Below are 19,277 nucleotides of genomic sequence, written 5' to 3'. Positions count from 1 at the left end.
TTGGGTGCTCCTATGTTAGGTGCACATGTATGTACAATGTTTATGTCTTCTTGATGGATTCTTCACTGGAGTATTATGAAGTGATCTTCTGGGTCTCTTTTAAACCCCTTTTTGAAGTCTATTTTTGTCAGCTATTAGTATTGTTACCCAGGCTTTTTTCCCCCTGTCCATTTTCTGGGAATGTTTGTTTCCAGCCCTTCACTTTCAGTCTGTGTAGGTGTTTTCTTCTGAGGTGGGTCTCTTGTAGTCAGCATATGTATGGGTCATGATTTCTTATACAGCTGGCTATTCTATATCTTTGATTTAAGCCATTTATATTTTAGAGTATTATTCATAAGTATTTATTATTTGCCCTTTTTGGGGGAATGAAAGGCTTTATGTATATATCAGTTAAGTCTATTTGATCAAGGAGATTGTTCAATGTCACAATATCTTTGTTGATATTTTGTTTGGAAGATCCATTTATTTTTTTACAATGTTGAGTTAAAATCCCCTACCTTAATTGTGTTGCTGTCAATATCTTTTTTGAAGTTCTCCAAGATTTACTTTATGTATTTGGGTCCTGGTATATTGTGTTCTTCTGTCTTTTTGTTCTTTCTTTTGTTAAAGCTGAACCTTGCCCTGGCCGGTGTAGCTCAGTGGATTGAGCTCTGGCCTACGAATCACACGATCGCGGTTCGATTCCCAGTCAGGGCACATGCCTGGGTTGCAGGCCAGTTCCCAGCAGGGGACCCACGGGAGGCAACCATACATTGTTATTTATCTCCTTCTCTCCTTTCCTTCCCCTCTAAAGGTAAATAAATAAAATCTTTTTTAAAAAGCTGAACCTTTAGCATCTTTTGCAGAGATGGTTTGGAGGAAGTATATTCTTTGAGGCATCTTTTGTGTGAGGAGCTCCTTATTTGAACTTTTCTTTTAATTGGGAGGCTTGCTGGAGAAAGGCTTTTGTTTTTCATTACTTCGAATATTCTTTGGTAATCTCTTCTGGCTTGGAGCATTTCCAGTAAGAATTCAGCTGCTAGACTTATTGGGGCTCCCTTATATGTTATTTCCTGTTTCTCCCATGCTGCCTTTAAGATTCTCTCTTTGCCTTGGAATTTTGCCATTTTAATTATGTCTTGAAGTGTGTCTTGAAGTAGGCCTCTTTGGGTTCCTCTTGATTTGAACTCTCCGTGTTTCCTGGATTTGTATCTCTTTGTCTCACCAAATGAAGGACGTTTTCTACGATTACTTTTTTCAAACAGATTTTCTATTTCTTACTCTTCTTCTCCTTCTGGTATTTTTATTACATGGATATTATTACATTTCATGTTTTCTTGCAGTTTTCTTACCACTTCTTCTTTCTTTGAGTCTCTCTTTTTTTTTCTGGGTGTTTTTTTCTAACTCGTTCTGCAGCTCACTGATTCAATCCTCTGCTTTATCCAGCCTGCTTATAATTCCTTCACTCTGTCCTTTTTAAAAATATATTGTATTGATTATGCTATTACAGCTGTCTCATTCCCCCCTTCATTCCCCTCCACCTTACACTCCCTCTCCCACACACATTCCCCCCTTCAGTTCATAGCCATGTGTCATAAGTTCTTTAGCTTCTACATTTCCCACACTATTCTTGCCTTCCCCCTGTCTATTTTCTACCTACAATCTATGCTACTTAGTCTCTGTACCTTTCCCCATCCCCTCCTCCTCCCGCTTCCCTGTTGCTAACCTGCCATGTGATCTTCATTTCTGTGCTTCTTTTTCTGTTCTGGTTGTTTACTTAATTTATTTTTTTTAAGATTTCATTTATTTTACTTTTAGAGAGAGGGGAAGGGAAGGAGAAAGAGAGTTAGAGAAACATCAATGTGTGGTTGCCTCTCACATGGCCCCCACTGGGAACCTGGCCTGCAACCTAGGCATGTGCTCTGACCGGGAATCGAACCAGCAACACTTTGGTTCCCAGCCCATGCTCAATCCACTGAGCTACACCAGCCAGGGCATATTTTTGCTTTTGTTTGAGCTGTGGTTGTTAATAATTGTGAGTTTGCTGTCATTTTACTATACATATTTTATCTTATTTTTTGTAGATAAGTCCTTTTAACATTTCATATAATAAGGGCTTGGTGATGATGAACTCCTTGAACTTGACCTTATCTGAAAAGCACTTTATCTGCCCTTCCATTCTAAATTGAAGCTTTGCTGGACAGAGCAAAATCTTGGATGCAAGCCCTTGCCTTTTATGACTTGGAATACTTCTAGCTCCTTCTTGCCTGTAAGGTCTCCTTTGAGAAATCAGCTGACAGTCTGATGGGAACTTCTTTGTAGGTGACTGTCCCCTCATCTCTTGCTGCTTCTAGGACTCTCTGCTTCATTTTAATCTTGGCTAATGTAATTATGATGTGCTAATGTAATTATTGGTGTGTTTCTTCTTGGGTCCAACTTCTTTGGGAATTCTCTGAGCTTCCTGGATTTCCTGGAAGTCTATTTCCTTTGCCAGACTGGGGAAGTTCTCCTTTATTAGTTGTTCAAATAAGTTTTCCACTTGTTGCTCTTTCTCTTCCCCTTCTGGTACCCCTATAATTCAGAGGGTAGAACATTTAAAGATGTCCTGGAGGTTCCTAAGCCTCTCCTCACTTTTCTGAATCCTTGTTTTTCTTCTTTTCTGTTTGGTTGTTTCTTTCTTCCTTCTGTTCCACTCCATTGATTTGAGTACCAGTTTTCTTCCTTTTCATCACTATTGGTTCCCTGTGCATTTTTCTTCATTTCACTTAGTGTAGCCTTCATTTTTAAATTTAATTTGCAGCCAAAGTCAACCAATGCTGTGAGCATCTTGATCACCACTTAGTAGTATTTTCTCTGGAGCTTTGATATGTTCTTCCAGTTGGGCCTGTTTTTTTTTGTCCTGTTGATCCTATTACACAGGTGGGGTGGAACCTTAGGTGTTCACCAGGGAAGGGCACCAAGTGGCTGTGTTGTGATGCTGTATTTCACTCTGTGTTCAATTCAGAAATTGTGTTCTTCACTTCCTCTTGGTCCTTATTGATAGCTTGTTTTCTTTTTCATGTTGATATAGTTTGCAGTAAGCTCATTGTAGTTTCCCTGTAGTTTTTGGTAATTCTCAATTATCTCATTAAGCTTCCTTTTACCCATTGCTTTGAATTCAATATCTAATAGTTGACTTTCCTCTATTTCATTTCTGAGGCTTCCTCCCTTTCTTTCATTTGGGGATTGTCTCTTTGTCTTCCCATTGTTTGTGAGACTCTTCTTGTTAGCCTATGCTTCTCAAATTTATGTGTTCTGACTCCCTGGGTTTATGGTGTGAAGTTCTATAGTAGGAGACCTTTGAGAGTCAGTAGTGCAATCTCCTTGATCTCCTGAGCTTACTGGTCTTGGCTTGTCACTTATGTTGGCTCTCTGTATGTCTTGGGTTTTAATTGTTGTTGGGTCTTTCTTTTACTTGTTCTCTCCAACTGGTTAACTGAGGGTTACTTTGTCCACCACATCTTGTATGCTATTGTGCAGGTGTGGATAGGTTGAGTTGAAGCTTGTTCCTCTGTCTGTCCAATATTTTGAGGACTTTTCTCGCTCACCTTCAGTTGTTTGTCTTGGGTAATTTCTCCACCATTTAGTTGTAATTCCAGATTTGTTCTGGATGAAAGTTAGTTTGGCTTCCACTCACTCCTTCACCTTCTCCCATTATTATGTTTTGATGGTTCCTTTGTTGCTGGGTTCTCTCTTCCAGTAGGTATACTGGTGTTCCCAGCTCCCACCCACTCTTTTATGTTATCAGTTGGAGGTAGAAGGCAAAATGGATTAAGACAATAGAAGTGTATTCTATAGTATTTAATGTACCAACCCATAGAAAAGAAATGGGAGAACTTCTGCATATGTATAGTGTTAACCATTATATTTCACCCACTTGGCTGCTTTTTAGGAAGGGTATAAAAAGATAAGACTCTTGTTACAGGGGAGGAGGAGTATCATTTGGATCCAGAAAACAGTGAGCTTGTGGCAAATCATATTATGAGATATAGTGAGAGTAAATATAGGAGACCATTCTGCATGGTGTGGGCCCAGCTTTCACTCAGAGATGCACAGGACCCATGCCCATGGATAGGTTCTCTCATGGGAATCAGGCCTGCATTGTACTTAGGTTGCTTTGAGACTTGCTTTTTGCTAAAACTCCTTCACCCTGAATTGAGACAGCAAGTGCTTACTGTAACTTCTCAAAGTCTGTGCTAAACCTTCCAAGGATGAGTGTAACCAGTTCAACCATTTTTCCGTTTGCATTTGCAAATATCCTTCTTCTCTGATGTGATTCGTGGCACCCTCTCCTTTGTTTTCTTTAAAAGATAACCACCTGAAGTGAACCTGTGCGTTAGTAAATGAGGACCATCATGTAATGTGTTCAGAAAAGCAATAAAGCTTGTCAAGGGAAGGGCAGAGGCTTTTCTCCTCTTGAGAGAGAAGCACACCATCCCCTTTCCTCCACAGGACTCAGTACAGGACTCAGTAGTCTGCATCAATTTGTATCATCTCTTTCATAATGCTGCAGACCCCATCAGCCAGGGTCCACATCATCTGGCACCCAGAAACAGGGTCCCAGGTCTGTGAGCTGTCATTGTGGACAACACAGCAACTTGGTTGGAGTACGCACGCATTAGCCAAGGTAAGGGCCAACAACACTGAGTGCTTTTCAGTTAGGTCATAGGGTTTGTTGGATTTCAGAAGAAAAGGATTTTCTTCCTAGGTCACCCTCTCTTGTGACCATTTTGCAACTGTACCTTCTTTAGTCTGCAGGAGCTTTGCTCCCTCTCCCAAGTATTTGCCTCAGCCTCTTGGGCATGGGTTGAGCAGTTAGGAGCCACAAGACACACTGTAAAATCACCCAAAAGCTGATCCCCATGGCACAACCCCCAACTAGGTCTAGGCTTGGGAGAAAGAGCAAAGATTTTCCCTTTAATCAGCTTTAAAAACACAGTAAATTCTTTCTTTTAAGCTGCCTCTGTGGTCCCTTCAGTTTTGCCTTTTCCCTCTGTCCACCAGCATAAGGATTTAAAGGTGCAGGTGGAGGAAGAGCAAACTTGAGACTGGTTTTGTAGTTGCAGTACTTGTAGTAGAAGGAATTTCAGGAAAAAAAGTTTCTTTTATTTGTTAAAAAATTTCCTTAAACATTTCTGCGAATCCTCAACCATGGGGAATGGGCTCTCTGGGGAACAAGAGCAATGTTTTAAGCTAATTCAGCAGCTTTTTAGGGCTGCTGAATGTCTCCCTGATAAGGAATCCTCAGACTTATTTATTTAGGGAAAAGTTGGGCAGAAGTTGAAATAACACCAGGTGGTATGAGATAAGATTCTAGGTTAGTGTCTCACTTCTTCCTTTAGAAGATTTAATTAGAAGATACTGGTTTGCTTGAATTTTGTTTTTGTTTTTGTTTTGAAAAGGATGGCTCAGTCTCAAAGTATTTTGCTAAACCTCTGGTATATAGAATAAGATCTCTAATGCTGTTACATCATAAGGATTCTACTCAGAAAGAATTTAAATCTATTGTTTAAAGAAGGAAAAAGATCTCATTTCCTTCTCACAATAAAAAGTATGGGGAAAAAAACAATGGCAAAATGTGCATTTTAACCACTCTGAATCTTCCTTCTGAAGGCCCAGGGACTGCTTCTGTCCTGGGAACAAGCTGTGTGGAGCTTATCATTCTCCCTCTCTCTTCTCCAGCCTCCCTAAAGTTGTCAAGGGCACTAGATAATTAGCTCACTTTTGAGCACACTCAAGGAATGCCGTAATTAACAAGAATTAACAAAAAAGTAAATCTTTTTGCCAGTGAAGAAAAAACTGTTTCTGAAAGTTATGAATGTATTCATAAATTTGTCAATCTAAAGCGTGCTATAGGTGGGATGGGGGTGTGATGTGTTAAAGAATATTAAGAATCTTCCTTGTTTATGCTGTAGCCATGATCCCTTATTGTAAAAGTGAAATATAGGTGTACTGTCTCATAGGGAGGACTAGTCCTTCTCCATGGAAGACTAAGTACCATTTTTTAACTTGGTACCTGTAAACACTGATCATTTCCTTGGGGAAGAACTGGCTATTCTCCTGGAGGGAATGGTTAGTCAATCGAGTCACAAAAAGCCCTTGGTGCATAATCATTTTTATCTAACACATATTTAAGCAGAGCATTCCTACCTCATCTTTCCCACTTTTTTTGAAAACTCTGAACCTAGGAGCTACCAGAACAACAGAGCAATTAACTTGCTGCTCAAACTCCTTGTAGCTGGCAGAAACAGCATGGGGTCTGTCTTTCTAAGCTAAGCAAATGTTAAAGAATGTCCTGATTGCCAAGCCCATAGAGAGGCACCCCCATCTACAGGAATTAATCCTTGAGGACTAAGTTCTCAAATAATTTGGCAAACAGATGTCACTCATTACACTCCCTTTGGAAAAGTTAAATACATTCATATTTCTATTGATACTCTGATACCCTACATACATCTACTTTAACAGGAAAATCTGCTAAAAATATACAAGCCTGGTGGCTTGAGGCCTTTAGTCATTTACGACAGCCTCAGCAAATTAAAACTGATAATGGCCCTGGATACCTTGCCCATTCTACTCAGGTTTTTCTTCAGTGTTGGAATATCCAAAATAGAACAGGAATACCTTACAATACAACCAGTCAGGCAATTGTAGAATGGGCTGGCTCATCATACTTTTAGAAATCTTCTTAAAAAACAGAAGAAGGGGGAGTCATGAGTCCTTCCCCCCAAATTTGATTATGTTAGCCATGTTTACATACAATTTTCTAAATTGTGATGAATCACTCTATACTCCAATTGAGAAACATTTTCAGAAGAAAGAGCCAAAGTCATCTTATCCTCAGGTTTTATATAGAGATTCTAAGGTAAATGGCTCTTGGCAGGGCCCTGTCGACTTCCTACCTTGGGGAAGAGGGTATGTCTATCCACCCCTACAGGTCCTATCTGGCTACCAGCCAAAAGAATAAAGCCTTGTCATGAGTGGGATAGACACCAAACTCTGCTTCCTGGAGCTGAGAACTGATCGACTAAAAGTCCAGATGGCCCAGCAGACCCTGAACAACCAGAAGGAAAACAAACACCCACACTCTCACTCATGGGCCTGGGTCCACCAACAGAGGAGGATGGCGCCTACCCCGATGACAGGGGCAGAGGCTAAAGTGCCTCTTGCAGAGTGCAGCAACCCCTTGGTTCTCCATAATGTTCCCCATAGGTGTGTCCCCGTCACATGGGGGGACATCAAGGCTCTTAATGCTGGAGCCAAGGCCTTATCCAACAAAAAGTGTTTCAGACCCTCTACAATAATCTACAATGGCTGAACCCTAAAAACTGGTTCAATGGACTGAATTTATGAGTCTGAGTCATGGGAACCCTTGGATGCTTCCTCGTCTTAATCCTTATTTGTGCTGTATGATGTATATGGTGGTTGTTTTCTTGAGATCCAATTTGGAAACAGCAAATAGTAGGTTTCACAGGCTTAACAAATACAATTGTATTCACAAGCAAAAAAGGGGGAGATTAGATGTTGGGAACCACCCTGCCTGGTTTCAGAAGCTGTAATTCCCCATGTCTAAGGCTGAGTGAGAGACCTTGGGACCCTAAGCCACTGAGGAGATGAAGCTTATCTCCCTGGCAGGAGCACTGCCTCTGCCCACTTTACTTCACCCTGCCTGGCCCCCAGGGCATAATTGGTTAATCAACGACAGGTAAGATTCCTCAAGGGAGGGATGATGTAAGATAGGCATGATCACAAGGGAGCCCTCAGGGAAGGACTTGGGGGGCTACAGAAAAAAGTGGGGATGAAACCTCACCCCTTGGCTTTGGCATAGCCCAAGTCATCATTCTGTCTGCAAGAAGTTTCCTATCTCTTGGCTGCCTTACTTCCCCTGCTCAACCTAAGCCTGAAACAATGCCAGTGGTGGGTGCAGTCCTGTTCTGGAAAGAGCCGGTTCCCAGGGTGACCAGGCCTAAGAAACAATTAATAAAATCCCATGAGGCCTACTTTGCTAATACCCTCGATTTAAATGATAAGAGTCCAAGCCCAAAATGAGTTTGTTTCCCAAAGTTTTATGGTCCTTTAGCTATCTGACCCCGACTTAAAATAGGCCCTCAGAATTCTTTGAATGTTATTTATTTGGTCGTTACTGCCTGACAGTGATTGATGAGCTGAATCTGAGAATGTGGGTCTTTGGAACTGCTGGAGTGCCACAGCAGCTGCTGAGCAGGGTATTGGTTGCAGCTCTCCTGCAGTGGTCTTGGGCATGCACAGCTGTGGCAGCAGCCCTGGGTTCGAAGCCTCTGATGCTGTGCAGCCATGTGACAGCAGGCTCTGTGAGGCCAGGAAGGTGCCTTTCACCTCTGGGTTAAGGGGGAGTGCAGGGGCACTGCCCTTTCTGTGGCATCAGAGGTGGGCCTGCTGCAAGGCTGCAGTGGCTGTGGGATCACAGCTGGGAAGGAGCGGGGCAGCCACTGTGGGAGAACTCCCTAAACTTCAATGGAAAGCCTGCCTTTTATTTTTTTTTCTCTGAACAAATTCCTTCTGTTCAAGTTGCAGCTCCAAACAAGTGCCCGGCCTCTCTCACAGCCCAACTTTCCAACCGGTCTGGAGACTATCTGGTTCAGGCTCTGTCACAACCCAACTCCACTCCCTTCTCTAGATGTCACCTGGCTCCCCAATTTCTCTGGCAATGTCCCAGCTGGCATCTACAGTCTCAGTGGGTGCACACCACCACTGTGTGTTTTCCACTTCATCTTTATTCCCCCCAGTGACTTCAAGCATCCAGGTCCATCCTGGTGCCACTCTCCTCCTTATTTGGCAGGGGAGGGAGCTGTTGACCTGGCTCTTTTCCATGAATCCTGCAGCAGGCCCAGCAGGCACTGGATCTAGGGCTGCAGCCACCACCCTGGTCTCTGCACTGGTTCCAGGGACCTTATTTTCCCAAAGAAATCTCCTTATCATCTGATTTTCAATGTCCTCTACAATTTTTTGGCCTCCAACCTCCATAGATGCTGGGATACCATTGGCTGTTCAGTGTGTTCCTCGGAAGATTGGCTAGGTGTTCCACCTGCATGCAGGGAGAAGTGGACCTGCTTCTCAAACTTTTAAAGCCAATTGGCATCACCCTGTTTATCAGACCCTGACTCAAAAGGACCCCCATGATCCTAGAAATGCTATCTGTAAACCATACCTCCTTTCTTTGATGCATATCCCCATGCAAGCTAAACTCAATGAAAGCCCATTGAGAGAGACTCGATACCTTTCTCCTCTGAGAGACTGATAAGCCTTTCCTTCCCGAGCAGATCATGTCTTGGTAGATTTATTCTCATCCAAAGTGGCCAGGAAAGCTGTGCTTGACACAGCTCCCCCACAGAACTGCAACCAGTGATACTCTATCCAGCAAGGTTATCATTTAAAAATGAAATTGAAATAAATCACATACCAGGAAAAAAAAAAAGCTAAAGGAGTTCAATGCCACCAAACTAGTATTGCAAGAAATGTGAAAGGCCCTGCTTTAAGAAAAATATAAAATATAGACAGGGGCATACGTATTTTAAAATGGCAATAAATAACTACCTATAAATAATAACATTAAATGCAAATGGGTTAAATGCTCCATTAAAAAAACACAGGACAGCTGAATGGATAAGAAAATGCCACCCATATATATGTGTACAAGAGACCCACCTAAAAAAGGAGGTATGCCTGGCGGCTGTGGCTCAGTGGATTGAGTGCCAGCCTGCAAGTCAAAGAGTCACCAGTTTGATTCCCAGTCAGGGCACATGCCTCTGTTGTGGGCAAGGTCCTCAGTATGGGATGTGCAAAGAGGCAACCACACATTGACATTTCTCTCCCTCTCTCTCTCCCTTCCCCTCTCTCCAGAAAAAAAAATTTTTTTAAAGAGTTATACACAGACTAAGAATGAAGGGATGGAAAAAATACTCTGTGTGAATGAAAGCATAAAAAAAGCTGAATAGCAATACTTGTATCTGACAAAATAAACTTCAGACAAAGGCCATAACAAAAGACAAAGAAGGCCACTACATAATTCAAATGGGATTAATCCAACAAAAGGATATAACCCTCATAAACATATATGCACCCTACATAGGAGCACCTAAATATATAAAGAAAATCTTAGTAAAGTTCAAGGGAGATCAACAGCAATATAGTCACTGTAGGGGATTCTAACACCCCACTGTTATCAATGGGTAGATCTTCCAAACAAAAATAATGAACAAGGCAACAACAACCTTAACATGACACACTGTATTGAAAGAAGTTAATTGATATTTATAGAACATTTTATTCCAAAACAGCAGAATATACATTCTTTTCAAGTCCACGTAAAACACTCACAAATATAAACATGTTAAGATGCAAATAAGTCTTAACAAATTCAAAAACTTGAAACCATATCAAGCATCTTCTCAGATCACAAAGGTATGAAACCAGAAATAAACTACAATTAAAAAGCTAAAAAACATTCAAACACTTGAAGGTTAAATGCCATGTTATTAAACAATGAATGGATTACCAATGAGATCAAGGAAGAAATAAAAAAATATCTGGAAGCAAAACAAAATGAACACACAACAATATAAAAAAACTAAGGAACATTGTGAAAGCAGTTCTGAGAGAAAGGTTCATAGCATTCCTGGTATACTTCAAGAAGCAAGAAAAACTCGAACAATCTAAATGCCTCATATAAACACCAAAAACAGTTAAGAAAGGAATGAAAACAAAGTCAGAGTAAGTAGAAGGAAGGAATAACAACTGATGTCACAGAAATATTGGGCTGGCCAAAAAAGTTGTTTTTTTCTAAAGGATGGCTCTAGTAGTACTTAGCTGTCTTTAATTTTATTTGAAACAGTTTTGTAAGATTGCATTTTGACAGCTTTCATACCAGGTGCATTTTAAAAAACTCATCAATATTGGTGAATTTTTGTGTATCCATTTTAATATTGAAGATGGAAGAAAATATACATTTTTGGCATATTATACTTTTTTATCCAAGATATGCAAAAATGTGAGGGGGATCCCAAAAGGCAGAGGAGTAGGTGAAAGATACATTAACCTCCTCCCAGGACCAGTTTGGATTTATAACTAAATTGTAGAGAAATCATCTGTAATAAACAATGGAACAATAGCTGGAGAGAATCCCTATAACTATGGACAGACAGAAGAAATCATTTCACCACATGTGACTGGTACAGAGTTCAGAGGAGATGCAAGAGGGTTGGCTGGGCTCCCATGGGTGACAGCTGAAGTGCAGGAGAGAAATATTGGTGGCTGGGGGTTCCCCTTGAGAAGTGTGGCCTCCTCAGCCTACAGCACCAGAGCCACTAAGAAACACAGAAAATGTATGGCTATTAAAAGCAGCGGGGTTTCTGTCTGCCAGGCAGAGATGGCTGGAGACACAGACAGACTCTTAAAGGGCCAATGCATAAAATTTCATTTGCAGCCCTTACCCTGGGTTTTGTCATAGGGGTGGCAGAATGGACTAGACACACTTGAGGGGAGTCTAGGGTGGCAGAATGGACTAGGGACACTGGAGAGAGATTTTGGGAGAGAACTGATGAAGGAGCCTTTAGGCTCCCTGCACTGGGTCATTCCCCTTACTGGAGGAGCCATCTTGCTCATGCAGAGAAGTCCCCTCCAAGGGCATCAACCTGAGAAGTAATAGCCCCACCCACAGGAATTACTCTGCCCCACCCTGTGGTGTTTAAGCCTGACTGCTCATTACAGAGTGAACTGGTTAATAACTGGTGGAGACAGCCACAGACTGTGGATGGTGGTAGTCTAGAAAAGGCTGCTTAGGGCCAGACTGAGACACCACCTGACATAGTCAGGCAGATACAGAAAGAGAAAACAGTGAGATGAATTTCATCATGGTCTTCTTATGATTTGAATTATTTTCTCTCCTGCATAGCCAACATTCATTTCTTGTCCTTCAAGTTTGTGTCTATTAAGTAACTAGTTTTTATATTATAGTTTATTTCAAATATGATATTTTGCTCATCCTTCACTTACTCCATTTGCCTTTTAATTTCCTTTTCTTATTTTTGCTTTATATTTTATTTTCCAGCATACTATGATTCCATCCACACTCTTACCATTTAGCTACCTTTCAGATTCTCAAATCCATTTTTTGTCCTTAGTCGTTTCACATTCTTTACCCCATTCTTAAAATACCCTTAGTCTCTCTTAAAATACCCTTTGACATATTCTATCAGTCACAAGACTTTCTCCATACATGTCACAAATCTTTTTTTTTTTGTTTCAGCTGCATGTTTACCTTTTTCTCTTTTTTTAAAGATTTTATTTATTTATCGTTAGAGAGGAAGGAAAGGAGAGAAGGAGAGAAACATCAATGTACGGCTGCCTCTCGTGAGTCCCCTGCCGGGAACCGGCCTGCAGCCCAGGCACGTGCCCCGACTGGGAATTGAACCGCGATCGTGTGGTTCGCAGGCCCGAGCTCAATCCACTGAGCTACACCAGCCAGGGCGCATTTTTACCTTCCTTAAAATAATAAAATATAATATGCCAAAAACTGTTGCATATTTTCTTCCATTTTCAATATTAAAATACCTACACAAAATTTCACCAATTTTCATCATTTTTAAGTGAATGCTGATACGCCATGTGTCACAACACAATCTAACAAAATTATTCCAAATGAAATTAACTAAGCACAACTAGGCCCATCTTAGAGAAACAGCAAATGAACTTTTTAGCGAACCCAATACAGTCTTCCAAACCTGAATACACTGATTACAGCTAATGAAATTGAAAGAGTAGACAAAAAAATTCCAGCAAACAGAAGTCCTGGACTGGGTGCCTGTAAAGGCAATTTTTACCTAATATTCAAAGAAGAACTAACACTTATTCTTCTCAAACTATTTCAAAAATTTCAACAGAAGGAAACACTTCCAATCCTTTTGGCAAGGCCAAAATTATCTTAATACCAAAACTGGATAAAGGCACTACAAAGAAAGAAAATTGTAGGCCAATGTCCCTGATGAAAGTAGATGCTAAAACCCTAAAGAAAGTATTAGCAAACTAGATCCAGCAATACGTTAAAAAGTATTATTCACCATGGTCAAGAGGGACTTATTCTAGGAATGAAAGTTTGGTACAATATTTGCAAATCAATAAATGTGATACATCACATGAACAAAATGAAGGATAAAAATCACATGATCATATCAATAGATGCAGAAAAGTGTTAGGTAAAATCCAAGACCCACTTATGATAAAAACTCTCAGCACAGTGGAAATAGAGGGAACATAACTCAGTGCAATAAGTCCATATATAACAAACCCACAGTTAACATCACACTCAATAGGGGAAAAGTAAATATGTTTAACTCAAGATCAGGAAAAAGACAGAGAGTGCCAGAAGTTCTAGCTAAAATAGTCAGAAAAGAAGAATTACGAGGCATTCAAATTCAAATAGAAGAAATAAAACTGTAATTTTCAGATGACATGATACTCCTTAGAGAACCTAAAAGATTCCACCAAAAAACTACTAGAATTGGATAAATTAATTCAATAAAATGGCAGGATATAAAGTTAATATTTAGAAATAGTTGAAATTTTTATAAACTAATAATGAACTGTCAGAAAGATAAACTAAAAAAATTTACTATTGCAACAACAAAAAGAAAAAAAACAGGTACACAGAAATAAATTTATGAATATGGGGACATATTCAATACTATAGGACATTGAAGAAAGAAATTGGGAAAGATACAAATAAGTTGAAGCACATACTGTATTCATGGATTGAAAGAATTATCATCATTAAACTGTCCACACTTCCCAAAGCATTCTATAGATTCAGTGCAATTCCTATTAAAATACCAATGGCATATATCACAGATCTAGAACAAATATTCCAAAAAATTGTATGGAACCAAAAAAAGACCCCAAATAACATCAGAAATCTTAAGAACAAAGTTAAAGGTATTGTGCAACCTTATATCAAACTATACTACAAAACTATTGTAATCAAAACAGCCTAATATAGGCATAAGAATGGGCATATAGATCAATGGAACAAAAGAAAAGATCCCAGAAATCAAGCCACGCCTATATGTTCAATTGTTACTTGACAAAGGAGGAAAGAGTCTAAAATGGAGTAAAGATAAATGATGTAGGAAATAAATGGTGTAGGAAAATTGGACAGGTACATGCAAAAAAATGAAACTAGACATTGAATTACACCATACAGAAGAATATACTCAAAAAAAGATAAAAAAATTTATTGTGTGAATATACCACAGTTTTTTGACCCACTTATTTTTGCTTCCAGCACTTGGCTGTTGTAAATTGTGCTGCTATGAACCAGAAAGAAAGAAGGAGCTCCTGCCCTTCATGATAGCATGGATGAAACTTTAAAGCATTATGCTAAGTAAAATAAGTCAGGTGGTGAAAGAGAAATACCATACTATCTCACCTATAAGTGGAACATAACAAAACAAACAAACAAGCAAAATACAACCAGAGACTTTGAAATAAAGAACAAACTGACTAACCAGAGAGGAGCAGGGTGAGGGATAATGGAGGACAATAGGTAAAAGGCCATCAAGGAACATGTATAAAGGACATGTGGACAAAGCCAAAAAGGGTAGATTTGAGGATTGGAGGTGAGGAAGGGTGGGGCTGTTGGACATAGTGGGGTGAAAATGGAGACAAGTGTAGTTAAACAACAAGAAAAAAAGATAAATATTCAGTGTAAGTTATAAAACCATAAAAATCCTAGAAGAAAACATAAGCAGCAAAACCTCAGACAAGTCTTGTTGCAATATTTTTTACCAGTATACATCCTGAGGCAATGGAAACAAAAGAAAGAATAAACAAATAAGACTACATCAAACTAAAAACATTTTGCACAGCAAAAAAATGCATCAACAAAATGAAAATAGAGCCCACTATATGGGAGAACGTATTTGCCAATGATACATCTGATAAGGGGTTAATATCTAAAATATGTAAAAAATGTATACAACTTAACACCAGGAAGACAAACAATCCAATTTAAAAATGGGCAAAAGATCTGAATAAACACTCCTCCAGAGAGGACATACAGATGGCCAATAGGCATATGAAAAAATGCTCAATGTCATCAATCATCAGAGACATGCTAATTAAAACCACAATGAGATATCACTTGAAAACTTCCAGAATGGTTACCATCAATAAATCAACAATCAACAAGTGCTAGCAAGGATGTGAAGAAGACAATATCTTAGTGCACCATTGGTGGGAATGCAGACTGGTATAGCCACTGTGGAAAACAGTGTGGAGTTTCCTCAAAAAATTAAAAATAGAACTAATAAAATAGAAAATTAAAAATATTCACAAGAGTGAATAAAAAAACTGTGGTACATTTGCATAATGGAATACTACATAGCCATAAAAACAAAGGAAAGCATACATTTTGCAATGGCATGAATGGACTCAGAGGTTATTAGGCTAAGCAAAATAAGCTGGTTAGAGAAAGACTAATAGCATCTTTCTCTGTGTATCTCCTTTGTATGTGAAATCTAATAGACAAAATAAACTAATGAACAAAATGGAAATAGGGACATGGATACATGGAACAGACTGCCAGCTGTCAGAGGAGGGGGTTAGGGGGGACTAGATGAAATAAGGTGAAGGGATTACCCAAAGAACATATATGCATAGATACAGATAAGAGTGTGATGATGGCCAGAGGAAGGGGGATTGGGGACTGTGTGGAGGTAACCAAAGAGGGGGGAATGAGTGGGAACATCTGTAATAATGTCAGGAATAAAAATAAAGTTTAAAAAAGAGAGAAATTGTGAAATGGGATCAGGAGATGTGAGACCATGAAAAAAGAGATTATAGCAAAGTGGGTACTAGAGAAAGGAACTAAGTGAATGGGAAGCTTGAACCAGGCTTTCAGAAGGGTTGCCATCTAGGGTGTGGCCATGAAAACATGGCTGTGGCATTGACACACCAATTATGAGAGAAGAGAGACCAGGGGTTGGGATATTGATATCCCTGGAAATGCTGGCAGAACAGGGGTGGAGGGCAACCTTTAATGAGGTGCTGAAGTCCTCAGAGAATGAAAGGCAGATGATCAGAGAATAATTGTAATGGAGGGCAGGAGCAGGTGAAGTCCAAAGCATGGGATCCAAAGGATATGGGGAGTGGGGCACTCTTGAAGGTAAGGAAGGAGAAATGGATTGGAAGTAGCATGGGGACACTGATATCACCAATTGGTGGGGAGTAATAATGCATAAGAGAAATTACAGCTTTCATTTGAGAAGTCTGCAGGGAAAGTACTATCTGGGAATATGGACAGAAGACCATGAACAGAAGCCCTCAAAGGAAAGGTCACTGTACATTCTGGCTTGACTGGAGAGTCCCAAATTATTCTTATTGTTCCAGAATACTTTTAAAGAATATCCCCCATAATCTGAAAAGTGCCCCCATTTAGAAAATAAAAAGTATGGTCACTTAATTCAGCATGATGATTTAGGATATACCAGTGCTAAACAAACAACATGTGAAGTTGCAGCAGGTGATTCAGCCATCCTTTTGCAGCCTCTCTTCCCTCTTAACAAACTAGACTCACAGTCCTCCAAACAAAAGGTCCCTGAAGCCTTTGAGGTTGAATCCTGATTACTTAATATATTCCACTCTATCCCTGTACCCCAAGGAAGCATCTAACCTTAGGCCAGTTAAATCTTTCACTCACATTAGAGTCTGAAAAGGTGTTAGCCTCGGGAGTGTCTGCATTTCAATTGGAAATTTCTGCAAAGAAAATGCCTTTACTTTAAGAATAAAGAATTAATAGTGGAATTACATGATTGGGAAAGATCAAAAGTTGAGTAGATCAGAAGTGAAGATGTGGGAATATTTTCCCACATTGAACCTTGTGGTTGACCCTTATTTTTCACCTCATTCAGATGACCAAAGCCAGCAGAATTACTAAAAAGAAGTGACATTGAGGTTGTGAATAAACCTTTTTCAAGAACAAACTTACCTTGGCACTTCTAGTCAGGAAGCTGTGGCCAAATTTCTTGAGGTTTTGGAAGGTTATGTTCTCGAAAGGCATTTTGTACCTTGCATCAGAGCTTAAGTTTAGAATTTGGACAGATGGGATATTGACTTCTGTGATCTGGAAGTATTCAAAGATACGTCCATTTCTGGGTTCATCTGAATCGACAAAGATGAACAGGATCTGTCAAATCAAATGAAACCTGTGGGTTTTTTTTTTATTGGAGGTCATCAATCAAGTTAAAAAAATTGGAATTGGGTAAGGAATACCTTACAGAGGGAGAGAAAATGTTGGGAAACTGGGTGAGGGCACTAATGGAGTACAAACAACAGGGTCTAGGGAGTGCCACTGAAAGACTTAACAACAGCTCCCTTTCATTAGACTGGTGCAGCCTTGCACCCTGGTGCATAGACAGCCATCAGCCAGCCTGGCATCACCATCCACATACTGCAGGAAGCCAAGAGGTCCTGAGCTTTCATCCCAGTTCCTTGGGCAAAGCAGTCACTTCCCCTCTCTGCCTGTTTTCTTATCTGCAAAATGATGATAGCTCCTATCTTATACGGTTGCTATGAAAATTGAACAGGACTATGTATATAAAGGTTGATTTCAGTGACAGGGAGAAAGAAAATGCTCTACACACACTCATTCATTATGATTCTAAATGATTCCTCTATTGAGAAAATTCATGACTTCACTCATTCATTTCACAAATATTCATTGAGAGCCTACCAGGCATTTTGCTAAGCCTGAGGCTATGCTGCTGCCCAAGGCAGACAAAATCCTCACTCTCAAAGAGCTTATGTTTTAGTGCAGAAGTCAGACAACAAATGAGTAAACAAATTAATACATTTGGAAGGGAAGCAATTGAATTGTGATCAATTTAATCACACCAAAATAGTGAAGTTTAAAATGAAATAAATTAGGAAATACACCTATAAGTTGTATTGCTGTGATTAGAGCATTATTCCTGGAGAATATTGTGGAATGAGCATGAACAATGAAATATGTTTGTGACCTAGAGGCTTTATGACATGTTTATTTTGGGTTACAAGATTTTCTCGTTGTATTTTTTTAATATTTCAGTCATTTTCTTTAAAAGATAAAACTTACCATTATTGTATTTCTTGTAAAAATAAAGAGAAAAACGAGGTAAATAGCCCTCATAGATCAGGTGGTGGTAACTGCTGAAATATAGGTACAGTGCTTAGGAAAACTGAATTGATTTCTAATGATGACAATAACCACAATGATTATTAGCACTGTTTATTATACATTTGTTCATTGCTTTACATAAAACACCTCTAGTTCTTACCACAAATCTTCATTTTACACCTGAGGTGACTGAGGCTGAGAGATTAGGAAACTTACCTAAGAAAAAACCCACTTCTAAGAAGATAATTTGAACCCAATTCTGTTTAATGGTAAAGCCTGGAAGCTTAATTAGTTGCCAGTCTATGCTGTTTTGCACTTCTAGACCTTTCACACCCCTGACCTAAGGCAGGACTGGTCTGGTCTCCTTGTCATTTCCAGGTCAAATGCTACCCACACAGCAGTTCGCATTCTTACTGAAGCATGGCCCATCAAAAAAGAGGCCAAACCATCATATTCCCATAGTAGACATATCAAAGATGAGAGAAGAAGGAGCATAGAATTGGCAAGAGAGGGAGAGACACTAGACAGGAATAGAGGAGGTTGATTTAAAGGTAAATAGTTAATAATGTGTATCATTGATATGCAAATAAGTAAACTAGTATGTAAATTAATATAAAATTATTCCTGGCTTGATTTATAATCAGCAAGACAGGCAGATGGGGTGAGGGTTTTCAAGTCTAGGATCCCCAAAGAGAAATGACACTTCACAAACCTTGTTTTGGAATTCCTCAGATGCCAACTTATAGTGCTGCATTATCATACCAAATGACTTGGAGCTTTTGGAGGCAAAAAGCAGCATGTGATTCAGGATGTGCAGTTCATAAATCAGATCCTTATTCTGAAATGAAAAGAAAAACAGATCACCCCACCCACACAGGTGTCCCAGCAACCCTTCTCCAGGGGAGATTTTGCTCACTGACCTCAGTGTTGTATTCAATAACAAAACCTGTGAGGTGCTGTTTTATGACTTGGTTGAGGACATGTTTGTTGGTACTATCATTAATAAGCTCTTGGCGGTTCACAATGTTTCCCTTGAACAAAAGAAGAAAAATATTGGAGGGCAGTATGTTCCACA

At 39.6% G+C, this 19,277-nt stretch overlaps 1 protein-coding gene across 1 annotated transcript in view; it reads right to left on the bottom strand.

The window, feature by feature from the left end:
- Positions 1–19,277, bottom strand: part of PDILT (protein disulfide isomerase like, testis expressed) — a 54,732-nt gene that overhangs the window by 16,055 nt on the left and 19,400 nt on the right. Inside the window, exons 5-7 of the mRNA XM_037055787.1 lie at positions 19,123–19,233; positions 18,915–19,040; positions 17,036–17,233 (exon numbers count right to left, since the gene is read on the bottom strand). Coding sequence (XP_036911682.1) covers positions 17,036–17,233; positions 18,915–19,040; positions 19,123–19,233 — 435 coding nt within the window. The remainder of the gene's footprint in view (positions 1–17,035; positions 17,234–18,914; positions 19,041–19,122; positions 19,234–19,277) is intronic.

Source organism: Sturnira hondurensis, unplaced genomic scaffold (genome assembly GCF_014824575.4).
Source record: "Sturnira hondurensis isolate 20B ecotype Veracruz unplaced genomic scaffold, ASM1482457v3 Scaffold0008729, whole genome shotgun sequence".
Taxonomy (NCBI): domain Eukaryota; kingdom Metazoa; phylum Chordata; class Mammalia; order Chiroptera; family Phyllostomidae; genus Sturnira; species Sturnira hondurensis.
This window is presented reverse-complemented; position numbering and strand designations above follow the sequence as displayed.